At 34.8% G+C, this 15,001-nt stretch overlaps 1 protein-coding gene across 4 annotated transcripts; it reads left to right on the top strand.

Annotated features, from left to right (window-relative positions):
* Positions 1 to 7,292: 7,292 nt before the first annotated feature.
* LOC148863349 (putative 6-phosphogluconolactonase 2) lies at positions 7,293 to 13,315 on the top strand. Of its 4 annotated transcripts, none has more exons than XM_088975349.1 (4): positions 7,293 to 7,670; positions 8,595 to 8,801; positions 8,888 to 9,023; positions 12,502 to 13,315. In XM_088975349.1, exons 2-4 carry the CDS (start codon positions 8,629 to 8,631, stop codon positions 12,991 to 12,993), a joined length of 801 nt encoding a protein of 266 aa, XP_088831475.1. In that variant the 5' UTR covers positions 7,293 to 7,670; positions 8,595 to 8,628; the 3' UTR covers positions 12,994 to 13,315. The 4 variants fall into 4 exon arrangements, with proteins under 4 accessions (XP_088831475.1, XP_088831476.1, XP_088831478.1 ...); XM_088975350.1 differs by having other exon boundaries at positions 7,386 to 7,670; positions 8,589 to 8,801; XM_088975352.1 differs by lacking the exon at positions 7,293 to 7,670 and adding an exon at positions 7,681 to 7,800 and having other exon boundaries at positions 8,589 to 8,801.
* Positions 13,316 to 15,001: the final 1,686 nt, after the last annotated feature.

The raw sequence follows: 15,001 nt of genomic DNA, 5'->3' as shown, positions 1-15,001 counted from the left end.
CGAGTCCAATGGTACCAAGATCGTCCAATTCTAACACCGTTAACCCCTTCATCTTGAGACCCAAAGTTAGACTCGATTTAGACCATCCGTTTAGAATCCTCTTCACAATAACTTCGAACCTAGGGCATTCCACGACCCAAACTTTCCCTCAGCCTCTAGAAACATCTTAAAAATCTAAGATTTGACCAGCTATAGCTTCCAATCAATCAAGCCTTCCAATTAATCAAGCCAATCACTTAAACTTGGAATGCCAAGTTTAGGTAAATTGGTAAAATCTTTCACTATTTGTCTTAATTGATTGAGAGAATCTCTCACAAAACTGTCTTGATAGCCCATTCTTTCAATCAATCTCCCTCAAAAAACCATTTAAACATCAGCCATTGATCTCCCTTATCACCCATCTCAGCCCTCCATTCCCCTCTCAAAAAATCTATAATTACCACCCCTTTCTCACATCCTAGACACACAATCTAACCTAAAACAAGATAGCTTAGGGAAAGAGTTCAACTCCCACAAATATTACCCATGTCCCAAAACCTCCCCACTCACTCTCTATCATCCCTATAGTTTAAAGCCAAAAAACACCCTTGGGTTATGCCTCAATTCAAGAGAAGTAGGAAGCCTTTTTGAAGCATTACAGTCATCCAGCATGTTTCTACGGCTACATATGCAACATATTTGACCTCCTAAATCACGGTAAATTCATCTTCAATCCAAAGAGTTTCAGGGAGTCGAATTTCTCAAGATGTAGAGGCGACAACCAGAACATAGGCATGTTCACGTCCCTATCATTTTTAATTGACTATCCTTTACTAAAAATTTAGGATTTTTCTTCGTTTTTTTTTACCCTTTAACTTTGTAGTTTTCTTTTCTTGTTTTTATTTATTATATCAACCATCCGAAAGATAAAATATTATTTTCTAAGTAAAATTAGTATTACCTTTTCCTTGTTTTTTTACTTAGTAATCGATCCATCTAGTCCTACTACATTTCTTATTTTTACTTAATCTCGCATGTTACTGTAGTTAGAATTATTAGGATTGATCATGCATTAGTTAGTAGGGTTACATTTCAGACTTGTTTTAGCTTTTTCTCAACGTTTTATTTTTTTAATTTAAATTCATGCATTAATTTATAGGCATACATTAAAGTGATAAAAATATATGTATTTCACATATCAACCATTAGTATTAGAATTAATGAATAGTGCTAGCATTCATCGGATTAGACCATATTCATGCGTTAGTTCAGCTATTTCTCTCAGTTTTTTTCTTTTTTTTTTTTTTCTTTTGTACTTCACATTACAATTTTTATGCTCTTGTCATTAGCATCTTATCTAGGAATGCATTTAACTTTTAAATAAAATAATTTTAGATGTCGTATGTTTCTTTTAGCCATCCTGCATAGTGCAATCACATGTCTTAGTAGGACCCACTTGAATTCTAGAATTTGACATATCATTTCTACGATATTGATTAATTCATGACACCCATCTAAGTCAAACATTTTTATCATTTTCATTCTTAGGTAAGTTGGTTCTTTTTATTAGATCATAGATTAAACTAGTTTTCACTCAACTTTCTTCTTGGCTGGTTATGCATTTCAAAAGTTCATATCTCTCCTTCAAATCTTACACATCTCATCTCTTGCATTTAGTTTATATTGCCTTTACGTAAATACACATTGAGTTCCAACTTCATGTCAACATACCATCAAGCACTTACTTTTTTAGGTTGAAACTTTTAATTGTTATGTCTTGCTCTTTAATAAATTGCTTATCCATTTTCTATTGCCGTTGCTTCTTTTTTTTCTTAGCTTAATTTGTAGTGTTGGTTGTTAAATTGCAATGTTAAGTTGTTATTTTATCAACCATGCATGGATAGCTCAAAAAATTATTAAATCCTTCTTGGAACATCGGTGAAGTAGAGGCCAGTTCAACTGGGCATGTGTGGGGTGCCTAACACCTTCCTATACCGTACCTTGGTCCCAGACCCTAAAAATCTTATTCCCATTGGGCAATGAATCACCAAGAAAATAAAATGTTTTTCTTGAAAATTTTTGGATTTTCCTAAATTCCTAATTCAAAAAATTAAGGTGGCGATTCCAAACTTCATATCCCAATTTGTCCCTCCCTTCGGGTCGGATAACCATAGGACTAATTTGAACAATTTACACTGCACCAAGCCCTGGTTTTTGGCTTGGTCTCATAGCTCCCAACCTGAGCCTGCCCAAGTTGCAACCCTAACCAAAGATGTTTCAAGCCTTCCTGATGTGTATTAGATATGATTTACCCAAGTGAGAGAGAGAGAGAGAGAGAGAGAGAGAGAGGGCAATATGGTAAAGAGGTGAATCTATTGGGTTCTTGAGACAACCCATCTCATCCCTTTATGACTTTATTTGTCATTTCTTATTTTAGGGACTTATCTCCTTTTGTTAAAATGCCTACATGAACATTGAGTTTTTAACTGCAAAATTAGTACTGTTTAGTGCATTAAAATTAAGAAGTGTACTAATAAAATTGTTGAATTTGGAGGTAAAATTTGAGTTCACAGTCAAAATAACATTTTTGTCAAAGGTGGATAACAAGGGAGGAGGTGTCAGTTTAGAAAGCAATCATGGTTCATGTCCTCTCAATAAAAGGAGGGATAAAAATATTGAGCCCCCATCAACCCTGTAAAACTTTGTCAATGCCAGATTCCTCTCAAAGTCTAAAAGTGGGACAGGGAGACTTTGATTACTGAGATGCGTGGTGCACTGATTTGTTGCTTTACCTTTCACTTTAACCTCTTCTTTAGACTCACTGTTTCTATTCATCTACAAGGAAGAGATTCCATAATTCTTGTAATATGATCATCACTTCATCTAGTGGAGGTTGGAGAAAATTATCTAGAAAATGATGGGTGACGAGACAGCTTGATTATATAAAATTGGTTCATACGGAGGAGTGGAAATGACAACATCGAATAGCTATACCAACAAGAATAAAATGAAGGGTATATGATGAGAATACGCTTCAACACTGATGCCCACCATCATGTATGTGGCATTCTAGAGACCTTTGCAGCTATGGCACTTGATAATGAGAAATTTGTAGCAGTATATTGACTAGGGGTGTTCATAAAAAACCGAAAAAATGAAAAATCGAATCGAATTGAAAAATGCAGTTAATCGAATCGATCAATTCGGGATTTTTGAAAAATCGAAAGACCGGTTTGATTTTTTATTAACCTACAAAAAAATCGACAATTAACCAAATCGACCGGTATATATCTTTTTATGTATATTTTTAATATGTCATATATTTTCTATGTATTATATCTAAATATATATTCACTATATATATATGTATAAACATATACTTATATTATATTTATAATGACCTATTTATAAATATATTATATATATTATATATTTTTCAAATATTTATAATATATTATATATAATTTATTATTTATTATATATTATACATATATTTGTATAATATTATTATAAATATAAAAAATTGAAGAGCCGAAGAACCAAACCAGCGAACCGGTTAATTGGTGGTACTGGTTCGGTTTTGGTTTGGAGAATTGGAAAAACCGGTACCACTGGTTTGGTTTACAAAAAAGTGTCATGATTCGGTTAACCGAATAGTGGACACCCCTAATATTGACTAGGAAATCCACAATATTAAACTCAAGGTTCAAAGTATTGATACACACGATACACAAAAATTGTAGATGGCACATTTCAAAGGGGTGATACATTTCAATTGAATCTTTAATTTTTTGTTTTCAAGATTTGAGCCGAAACATCCCTAGAAAAAATGTATTACCCTTCAAAAGTGGCCATTTATCCTAATTTCCTGTATTTAATGCTTTGATGGGTTCAAAAATTGATACATATTGTACAATACACACTAATACGTATTGATACTTTGAACCTTGACTACACTAAGGTACGGTATGATAGGGCCCATCAAAGAGTAGGGGTGTCCATAAAAAACCTAAAAACCAAAAAACCAAATCAAACTGAACTGAAAAAACCGAACCAAAAAATGTGGTTAACTGAACTTATTGGTTCGGGATTTTTGAAAGATCAAAGGACCTTTCTTTTTTCGGTTAACCTACAAAAAACTCGATAGTTAACCGGTATATATATATTTTTAATATATGTCATATATTTTCCATGTATTATATATAAATATGTATTCATTATATATATAAGAATGTACTTATATCATATTTATAATGACCTAATTATAAATATATTATATATAAAAAATATATATTTCAAATATTTATAATATATTATATATCATTTATTATTTATTATATAATATTATACATATATTTGTATAATATATTATAAATATAAAAAATCGAAGAACCGAAACCAATGGCCGGTTAACCGGTGGTATCGATTCGATTTCAGTTTGAAGAATTGAAAAAATTGATACCACCGATTTAATTTACAAAAAAGTGCCATAGTTCAATTAACTGAACCGTGAACACCCCTATAAAAGAGTGCATTGTGAGATAAAGTTATTTTACATGTGTGGTCATACACATTACAAGTCCTCTTAGTGGAGGGGAAACATAGGTGCTTAAAGCATGAAGTGGGTGGATAATTAATTAAACTAGTAAAGTGTAAGATAATACCGGAAAGCATTTAAAAAGTGTAGAAAGAGAAAGTTAGGTGGTTTAGGAGAGACATAGGAGAATAATGACGTTGGGAAAGTGATAAAGAAGATTTGGTGAAATTGAAAAATAAAACTTTGTGTTCATTAATCTAATATATCTTCCACATACAACATAAATGACACGGTGAAGAAATTTCCCATCACTATTTGACCTCATGCCTTTTGCCCATCAACTTATAATTCAATCCATGATGACCATGAATAAAATCATTCAAATGGAATAATGCTTTGGAACTGCCAATTAGATTGACTTTTAGGAGGTGTTGGTTCATCAAAAGATGGACTGGATTTGGATTTGACCTGCCTCACTGGAATCAATTTGAACCAATTGGACAGTTCAATAAGACATTGAGTTGGACTAATCCACATTTAATAGTCCAAAGTATTTATTGGGTTGTATTGGATCTGGTTCATCTGTAAGGGATTAGTATTAGATTGAGTTGTATTGAACCAATATCCAGTCCATTGACAGAAGATAAGACTTAAGAGTTGGGGTGTCAATGGACTGGGTTTGGGTTGAACCCAATCTAAAGTAAGACCAATTTGAACAGATTAATTGGGTGGTCCAATAAGACATTATTGAATTGGATCAGTTCAGACCTAATGGTCCAAAAAATTTATCAGATTGGATTGGACCTGGTCCATATTAGACCGAATTGGGTTGAATCTGGTCCATTGACGGCCCTAGCCACAGGTGAAAATGGAATACCTCTCCCCTAAATCGATTGTTTAGCAAAAGAGAACGATCAAGTGAATATTTGGTACCGTGGTGCTTTAAGTCATGACTTTGAACTTAATTATGACATTGGGAACCAAAAAAGTGAGATGTTTTGATACAAAATACACTGCATGATAGTTTATTATGGTTTTAAAACATGCAGGTGCCATTAGGCGACTGAAGTTGGAAGTTGGAACGCCCTCCAATTAAAGATAATGAGATAAATATATTTTTAACATTTCTGCCGACACTCTTGTGCACATTACCAAATGCAAAATATGATATAAACTTGTTTCGTTCAAGTTAGATCTGCCCAACCAAATATATATTTGTTCTTTTTTATTTTTTGTGCACCAGATTCAAATAATCTATATGGTGCTCATATAGAGTCAACATGGGAACGCAAACACCATGGTTGCAAAGAAATCTTCCACGTGGCAAATTGACTTTGGGATTAAAATGGTCCAATGCCTCTCACTATATGAAACCTCTATCTAAGCCCAAAAATGGTCATAGTCAAAATAAATCTTACTCTTGATGCAAATTTCATACTAAAATATTAAATTTTTTTATATATGGTCAATGATATTACTTGTCAAAACTAACAAAAGTGGGGGATATGGCTGATATGAACTGCTTGGATTGGCCACACCACCCCTCTACGTGGAAAAACATGGTGGAATATTTAGGGAAACTCCATACTTGACCCTACTGGTAAGCCTTTTTTCTTCATATATGAATAGTGGAAGAAAGAATGCTAAATGATGGAAGAGAAAACTGTCCCTTCACTTACCAAGAAGCAATTCTCAACTTAAAAGCAAAAAGAAGAAAATAACTCCATTTAATTTATACTAAAAATAAAAAAAAATCAAGTGGTTGGCAGGTTGATATTCATGTAGGATATCTTTCCCTTTCATATAAACAGTGGAAACCCATGTAACAATTATATTTCTTTTCTTCTTTTTTTATCAATAATCCCCCAACCCTTGAAGGTGGGGTTTGATCCCAAGTTCCCTCTATAATCAGCCATAGATCATTACCAACTTAGCCAATTGGCAATCTCAGGAATAATGACTGTTAAAGCTAAACAGAATATACACTTTTCCAGGCATCTATGTCCCTGTGTATGAAGGGGAGCAGTTAAGACTCATTCAATGGTCAATCCTTTGTAGATGAGACATGTGAAAAGTTGAAGAGCCCATCCCATAAATCTTGTGAATCAGGATCCCAGTTGCAACACTATTAGAACTTCTATCTGAAAATATCTGTCCCTGAATCTCTCAACACTCATCTACTTGCATCATACTATCAGCCATATTATTGCCAAAGGGGGCGTAAATGTATAATTCCATTTTGTATGCTAATTTACAACCTTCTCTGTCCATCAAAACAGAATCTTTCATTTGCAATTATAATAAGTAAGCATTTAAGTTTCATTTGCCTTGTGCTATGACACCAACAATTTATTGTGTTCACACACAACAACTGTATTGAAGGAAAAAAAAAAAAAAAACAGCTAGATTGGTTTTTATGCTGATTAGGCCCATTTAGATAAGATAGTTGATCTAAAAGGAGACTAGTATAGTATGGCTTGGAATCTAACTAATTCTTTAATCCCCATCAGTTATGTGACACGTGGCAAGTTTTTCTTAAATAATAAAAAATATATTTGAGTTATATTTTATATATACATATATTATTGCGTATTTAGGAGGGTCGCTGTTCATTTGACCAAACTGTTTTGACGTAGTGGTTGTTTTTAATTTCGAATTGTTTGTCGTATTTAACTATTTATGACGTACATGTATTTGGGTAGCTCTGGTTCCGGTTCCACTTCCACAATCCACCACGTTGGAATATAATAGTCTGGTGGGTGTGAGTTTGAAAGATGAAAGCACATTCTTACATGTGTCAGCGTAAGATTTGCACAGGTGTTGGGCCAATGTTTGATGAGACTGTTGTTTTCCTGAAATTGAAGGTTTTTGGGAATTGGGCTTCGTTTTGTTTGGTTTCCACCTGTTATTTCTTTCTCCTTGTTGTCTTGTTTATTTTTCTCTCTCCTTGTGTTTGATTTGTCACTCGACGTTTGATTGAAGAAGAGAATTTAAAGCAGAGGATCTAGGAGGGAGGGAATTCATTTCAGAAAAAGGGGGTAGTGGTAGTAGTTTTTATCTGTTTGCTTTGTGTGTATGTGTATGAAGAGAGAGAGAGAGAAAGAGAGATTTCTTTGCGTTTTGTTTCGTCACCATCGTGGGATGCACGTGGAAGGTAAATTCTTATCTTGCTCTTGTAAATTTATTTTAATCATTAAATGGATTAGAGCATTGTACTATATTTGTAGATGTCCATCTTCCATTTTCGCCAGTTTCGACTTTCTCTGCCACCAGTTTCAGTTCTTGTAAGCATTTTTCCTCTTTATTTTCTTTATTTTCCGGTTTTCTTCGCTGGAGGGTTCCTAGATTTCAAGAGACTTTAAAGGGTCTTTTTGTGTTCTTATTTGCTTCTCTGCAATGGCTTGTCTTGAGATTATTTGATGTCTGGGTTTTTCTTTATGGATAGTAAAATCTGTTCTCATGACAGATACGAAGTTGATTGGAGAATATTTTTATCCTTTTATATATTTTTTGTTCTTCAGCTGAATTGGTCGGCCATGTTTTTCAAGGATCATTATTTTATTATTACAGCGTTGCAGGGAGACATTTATTTTGTATATGTTTATAGACTTTTTTTTTTTTTTTCTTTTTGTAATTCCATTACTTGATTCTTAAATTGCAGGGAATTGATTTCTCTTTCCCTTTCTATCATGTTATTTTCATGTTGTTGAGTATCTGTATGCTCTGATAATCTGGATTGTTCAAATTCTTGGTATAGGCAATATCTATGTTCTCAATTGGCAGAATGGACTTTCTCCTTTTGTCTTCCTCTTGGTTAATTTTATGATTCTAATATATTCAGATAATTCTTATTTGTGTATTACAAATCTAGCCATGGTTTTCGGGTCTTTGGCTTTCCAGGTTTTCTTAACAATTTTTGATTTCCAGAGTCCAGTTGCTTCAAGATGAGTTTGATTTCTTTTTCTTTTAGGATTTTTTTTTCTCGTGCTTAAACTGACCACTTTGCATTTTTTGGTATTCAATCTTTAGTATAACTTTGTTAATGGAATTTTGTTTTTCTTAATTTCCCTAGCTGCAGTTTCATCTTTCAAATTGTAGTCTTTCTGAGAAGAATGGCACTTTCTGGTGGTCCTAAAGATGGAGCAGAGCTGAGAATTCACGACAGTGTTGATGAGCTTGCCACTGATTTGGCAGACTACATTGCTGAGTTGTCAGAGGTTTCGGTAAAAGAAAGGGGATTCTTTGCCATTGCCATATCTGGCGGTTCTCTCATTAGCTTGATGGGGTATGAGTTTTCCTCTGTATTCTGTTATTCCTTAATTAGTTTGGTTAGTGTGATTTTGGGGGGCTAAAATTTCTTGTTGGGGGCAGAAAGATATGTGAAGCTCCATATAACAAGACTGTGGATTGGGCCAAATGGTACATATTTTGGGTTGATGAGCGTGTTGTGGCAAAGAACCATGCAGATAGTAACTATAAACTAGCGAAGGATGGGCTTTTGTCCAAGGTAAGCAATCTGTGTTCATTTATCCTCTTCCATTTTTCCCTTTTCAAAGAAAAGGAAGCTAAAGACCTTGGTTAGCTTCCTGCATATTTTGGCCTTATAAATTGAATAATATGATTTTGAATGCCTCTCTGCCCCTACTCCTAAGTCCATTATTATTGTTATGCTAATACCAGATCTCCAGTCCCTTGAAGCTTTGAATTCAATCTTCACTTGGTTTTGCAACATAGTTTTTGTGTTATGAAAAGAGTAAAAGTCTGTAATTTTGACTGACCAAGTACAATAAAATTGCTTTCTATTTCAAATTGATCCCTGATGGGGTGTTACTTATCTACTGGGAGTATTCTACTAAATAATTTTCATCTGTTCTTTGAAATATGATCATATGGTATGCTTATAGTGAATCCACTTTCTCTTCTAATTATTTAGTTTTTCCTGCATTGAATTCATGAAAAAAAGCATGGAAAATGGAAAAATTCTAAGGATATTTCTCCATAAAATGAGGATGGACAGGCTCATGATTAAAAATATACAACATGCAGTGAGATGGAATTTGATCAAGTAATAGGTTCCTGATGTCTAGAAACACAATCACTCTGGTATGAAGTGGAACATTCTGTAGAAAAAAATGAGAATTATCAGGGAACCTCATATTTCTTGTCTCATCCCTTTGAGGGCATAGTCAAATTATGACTTTACTAAGGTGTTCTGTTGGTAGGCCTCTGTTATTGATTCTCATCTGCAGCTTGTAAGAATATTTTATTGTTCATCCTAACATATGTAAACATACAGTCAGCACAAAGCCTCATAGTAGTGTAGCATGCATTTATGTTTATGTTTCACAAACCACATTTATCCAAAAGATGGCCATTTTGGTTTACAACTTGGAGGTAGTTACCAATGACTCCATTAAGGGAGCTTAACTGGGGATAAAAACCTCCTAAACAGAATTTGTCTCAGTGAGGTGTATAGTACAATGCAAAAATAATGGGCATTCCTGGCCTTGCCTAATGAAAACATGAAAGTTCTGTGGATGTCTACTGTTGTTAGGTGATTCATTGAAATACCTTCTGGATTTTTTGTAACATTAACAAAATGGTGCAAGCTTATCTGTACCATTTTACTATGCCAAAATGCTTAAGAATCACGTAGTTGTACAAAACTAAGAATCAGGATCAGAAAGATACTAGCTTATCTGTACTGGCATCCTGGAATTTGGGAATGCTAATCTCTGTCCCTATCCATTTCAGGGTGTTTTGGCAGGTATAGCTGATTAAGGAACTTAACATTTTCTTGATGGAAGCTTTGACATTTATTAACACATGCTTTGGTAGAGTGCTACTGTTTCTTATGTCTTTAAATCCTTACTCTCAGAAGTTAGAACATTTTCTTCAAAATTTTAGTCAATTTTTAATTCTTAATATTTGATTATCTCCTCTAATTGAACTAGGCAAGATCTTTTCTGCAAAAACAGATGTTTACATTTAGTGAGTGCCTTAGACATGCTTCCTAACCTAATTATGTAGATACTAGATACATTACTTCTTGCTAATTATATTATAGTTTTCTGTATCAAAGCAGTCTCAAGTCCATATCACTTCTCATTTTATTTCATTCTTCCTCACACAAGCAAATGGGAAGTATTTCTGGAATATTTCATCCGAAGTTTTGTTCCCAAAGAAAAAATTATCCAATTTTTAATTTGATTTAACAGCAGTATATACAATAATTGCAAAAAAAAGAGCCATTCTTCCTATTCTTCAGATTCTTCTATGAGGTTGGTGTGATAAGGGCCTAGGAGGGTGGGGGGACCATGGTGCCTTACCTCATTGCTTGTCAGATAGGATAAGGACAAAATAAGGCAAGGCTAATATTTTAGAGATGATGTAATGTTGCATATGGTGCTATAATTTTGTTTGTCTATCTGGGTTGTGTCTTGTGTGCATTAAGAACTTCTGAGATGTTGTAAGGATGATAACATTGTATTATAGGAAAAACCTTTCAGATTTTGGTTGAGAAAGCAAGAGTTATAATTTAGATATTACTGAAATGCTCTATGTAGAGTCTATGCCAGCTTTGGGCATAGTTTCTTGTTCTAAATATGGTTGTTTAGAATATCATGCTCTTAACTATTAATTTTCATCTTCTCTATTTTTTCTTTTATTTTTTAGTTAGGGTATATTTCTATTGAGTTGCACCTTTCATGTCCCAACCCACATTTGTGGAGAAAAACCCAAAGGCAAATTTTCATAGTGGTTTGTGGTGGAAATGGAGAGATTGGGCTGCTAGGCCCAATGGGGTGTAGGGACGGAGCCCCCGTGGCAATATGGACTGGATCCATTATCAACTTATGGCTATGGGTCGGACCTGAGTATTTTATGTTAACTTGTTGGGGCTTTTCTCTTTTATGTAATCTTTGGCTTGCGCAATAAGCTGTTGAGCAAGATTCTTTATTGCTGCTTTCTATAGTGAATTTCTGCTCCTCCTTTGCCTGTGGATGCAGGATATAAGCTGAACCACATAAATATCTGTATGTATACTTTTGTTCCTCTATTTTGCATTTTCTTCTTCTTTTTCTCTATTCTTGACAATTGTTTGTGGTCTTTGTTTTTTGTTCTACCACAAAAATTTCTTTGATTTTAAGATATATGTACAATTAATAAAAACCATCACCAAATTGAGCTTCCCTAGATGACCCAAAAATCTTCCACATTGGAACATTAAAAACATATTTTGGGGCCTAAAAGGACCCCATGAGTTCCTCTCTCCAGTCTCCATCCTTTGGTGGGGTAAATTTCAGGCCCAAAAATTTTGCTTTATATTTAGAATAAGTTGTTCTTTATGGGAGATTTCCAAAATAAAAAACAAAGTTTTAAAGGCCAACAGAATTTGGCAAAAACTTAGAATACAAAGTGGGGTGTAGTTTGGACTTGAAAGCAACCGGATGGCAGATCTAGAGTGTATTCTTATCACATTAGTGTTCTAGATTGGCCACAGGATTCCTTCACGTGGCAGAGTAGGTGAACTAATCCAATAAAATGGTTGAGGTTCCCCAATTGATCTGAGTAAATATTGTTGTAGATGAAAACAGGTTACTTACTACAAATGTTTCTAATATTTCTAAAGGGGTGGACACCCCATTAGATTACATTTTTATCCATGTGTCATCCACATAATAATAAATTTGGGAATCCGAGTGCCAAAATTTTAACATGAAGGTGAAGGACCTGAAGGTCTGACTTACCTGCTATGAGGAATATTAAGTTACATAATTGAAAGCTTTCGCAAATTTAATTTTATGTTCATTCCAAATCTTCTATTAAGAAGTTAAAATCTGACAGCTTTTTTTGTTTTCTCGATAAATAACGAAATAAATTCAACTTTCACTATCATCATGCATCACTCTAAAGAATATTTTGGTTATGCCTTTCTATTCATTATTGAAGTAATCCTTGACTCCTTGTATATGTAAAATTGACAGGTTCCTGTTGTTCCTGGCCATGTTTACTCTATCAATGATTCCATGTCAGCAGAGGAGGCTGCTAATGAGTATGAGTTTGTCCTCCGGCAGCTGGTTAAGACCCGCACGGTCGGTGTGTCCGAGAGCAGTGACTGTCCGAAGTTTGATCTAATCCTCCTTGGTATGGGCCCAGACGGGCACATAGCCTCACTCTTCCCAAACCACACAGTGCTTGATGAGAAAGATGAATGGGTGACTTTTATCACTGATTCCCCCAAGCCCCCGCCTGAAAGGATTACCTTTACTTTGCCAGTTATCAATTCGGCATCCAATGTGGCTGTGGTGGTGACAGGTGGAAACAAAGCAGATGCTGTACACTTGGCTATAGATGATGTGGGACCTGACCATCCACTGCTGCCTGCCCGGATGGTATGCCCAACTAATGGGAAGTTAGTGTGGTTCTTAGACAGGCCAGCTGCCTCCAAACTTGAGGCTTCTGAGTTTGCAGAGTAGAGGTCGACTTTGCTTTTTGTTTAGTTTATGTGTGTATGTTGCAGAGGAATTTGACAGTAGTTGCCTTTTTCTTCTCTATTTCTCCTCCCTGCTTTCCTTTGCCTTTCGTCTTTGAGGGTGGGGGAAGTGTGGTCGTCTTTACTGTACTTAGAGGTTAATAAGTGGGTTTCAGAACGGAGGCCCTCTGTAGTTGTGGGTCATTTTCAGAAAGGAAGTGATGATAGAAGTTCAGTCTTGTAGGGAACCCTGTTGGTTGAGGAGGGGGAATTTAGTTCTTTGTGCATATTTAGTGGAAATCAATTCTCGTGAAATTAATACTAAATTTTTCCTTGTTCATGCATTATTTACTTTACTGGATAACCATTATAATTTTCTCAAACTTCAAGTTGAGGGAATATGTGATGGAGAACGTTTTCAAATTTCAATCTTTCACACTTGTCGCCCTTTTCTTAATGTGATTTTTGCTGGAGCACTGTAAATTAAGATGTGGGTTCCACAATCTTCCATGTTTCTGTCACATGAACAACTCTTGTAGCCTACCTGCATTGCTTTTTTCAGCAATAAATTAAAAGAGGAACCAGACAAGACAAACAGGAGAGACTGGTTGAAACTTGAAACAAGACATCCAACTAAAGAGAAATGGCCTTTATGATCGTTTCTCTTTGATGTCATTACTCGTCTCATCAGGATAAGCCGGATAAGCTTAGCTGTGCTGTTCGACCCCCTACTGGCCTGGTCTATTTTCCGTAATATTCATGTTGCTGGATAGTCAATTATTCTCCAATTGCCTAATACTGACAAACGTCTGTAACTGAAATTGCCCACTCTTTTCGACCATTGATATAGACTCAGAAAATATGGCTTCTCTCCTTTGCTTTAATATTCTAAAACGCTAATGATACAAAGAGGAAATGGTTTGTCTACCTACTCTTTTGATTGGCATTTTTAATTTCTGTATAAACTTGGTGTCCTGTGCTTGAATCCAGAAGCATTTTCTGTCAAGTTTAACTCTGATGGGAAAAGACAGAGTGAATATGTAATACTAATGACACAATGCCTTGGGAGTTTTCATTTAAGCTAAAAAGTGGAAGGGTTACATGCTGGCTCCAATTTTATGAGCCTCTGAAATTTCACATCGATTTATCTTTTTTTAGATCATTAAAAGGTTATCCATTAATTATCAAAAAGATTACAAACATGAGGCTCCAGCCAATCAGGTGGAGTACTACCTCTATAAAACATCCAAAGATTTTGCCTTCTGAGCAATTATATAAGCAGCCTTGGTACAGGTTCTGCATTTATATACAAACTTCACAAAAGACATACTTTTGACCATGGACAAATTCTCAGTCCATTTACAAAAAAACCCAAGATATTGAAGATTCTTTTCCCTCCAGAGCATCCACCACAAGCTAAGCATCCGAAAAAACCATTAAAGGATTCCACCTTTGATCTTTTGTAAAAGAAAGTGCTTCGAAAACAGATCTCAATTCCACTTCAACTGGATCCTGAATAAAACCTAACCAACACCTGCAACCATGACAATTTATTTGAGTTGTCATAAACACTAAAATCATGAGTATCTGTTCTATCAGTTGTTACACCACCATCACATTGACAAGGATGTGATTTGGAGCTGTCTTCTAAGATTGTTAATAGTGCTCCAGTATATTCAATTCAGTTATGAATGCTATATTTTTCACATCAATTTATCTGAATTGTAAAACTGGGCTACTTGTACTTGATAAAAATGTATTTAACATACCCTGATGATACATGGGAGAAACAATTTAAAGACATTCTGAGTCATTTGACTGATCATTTGCCTGTTTCATGATTCAAAACATGTTCATGTACTTTGGTATCATACAATGGACCCTAAACGCAACAATTTTAAGGAACAAAATCCAGGTCTAGGTCTATAAAAGTGAACATGAGAAGTGACACAGTGGAGTAAACGCCTGAATCAACTTCCAGGTTCCATCGTGTGGTATTCCATTTCTAAAAT

This window comes from Nelumbo lutea, chromosome 3, assembly GCF_056320005.1.
Source record: "Nelumbo lutea isolate HS-2025 chromosome 3, American lotus-T2T, whole genome shotgun sequence".
NCBI classification, from domain to species: Eukaryota; Viridiplantae; Streptophyta; class Magnoliopsida; order Proteales; family Nelumbonaceae; genus Nelumbo; species Nelumbo lutea.
The sequence above is the reverse complement of the archived record's forward strand: the minus strand, read 5'-3'. Positions and strand labels throughout refer to the sequence as shown.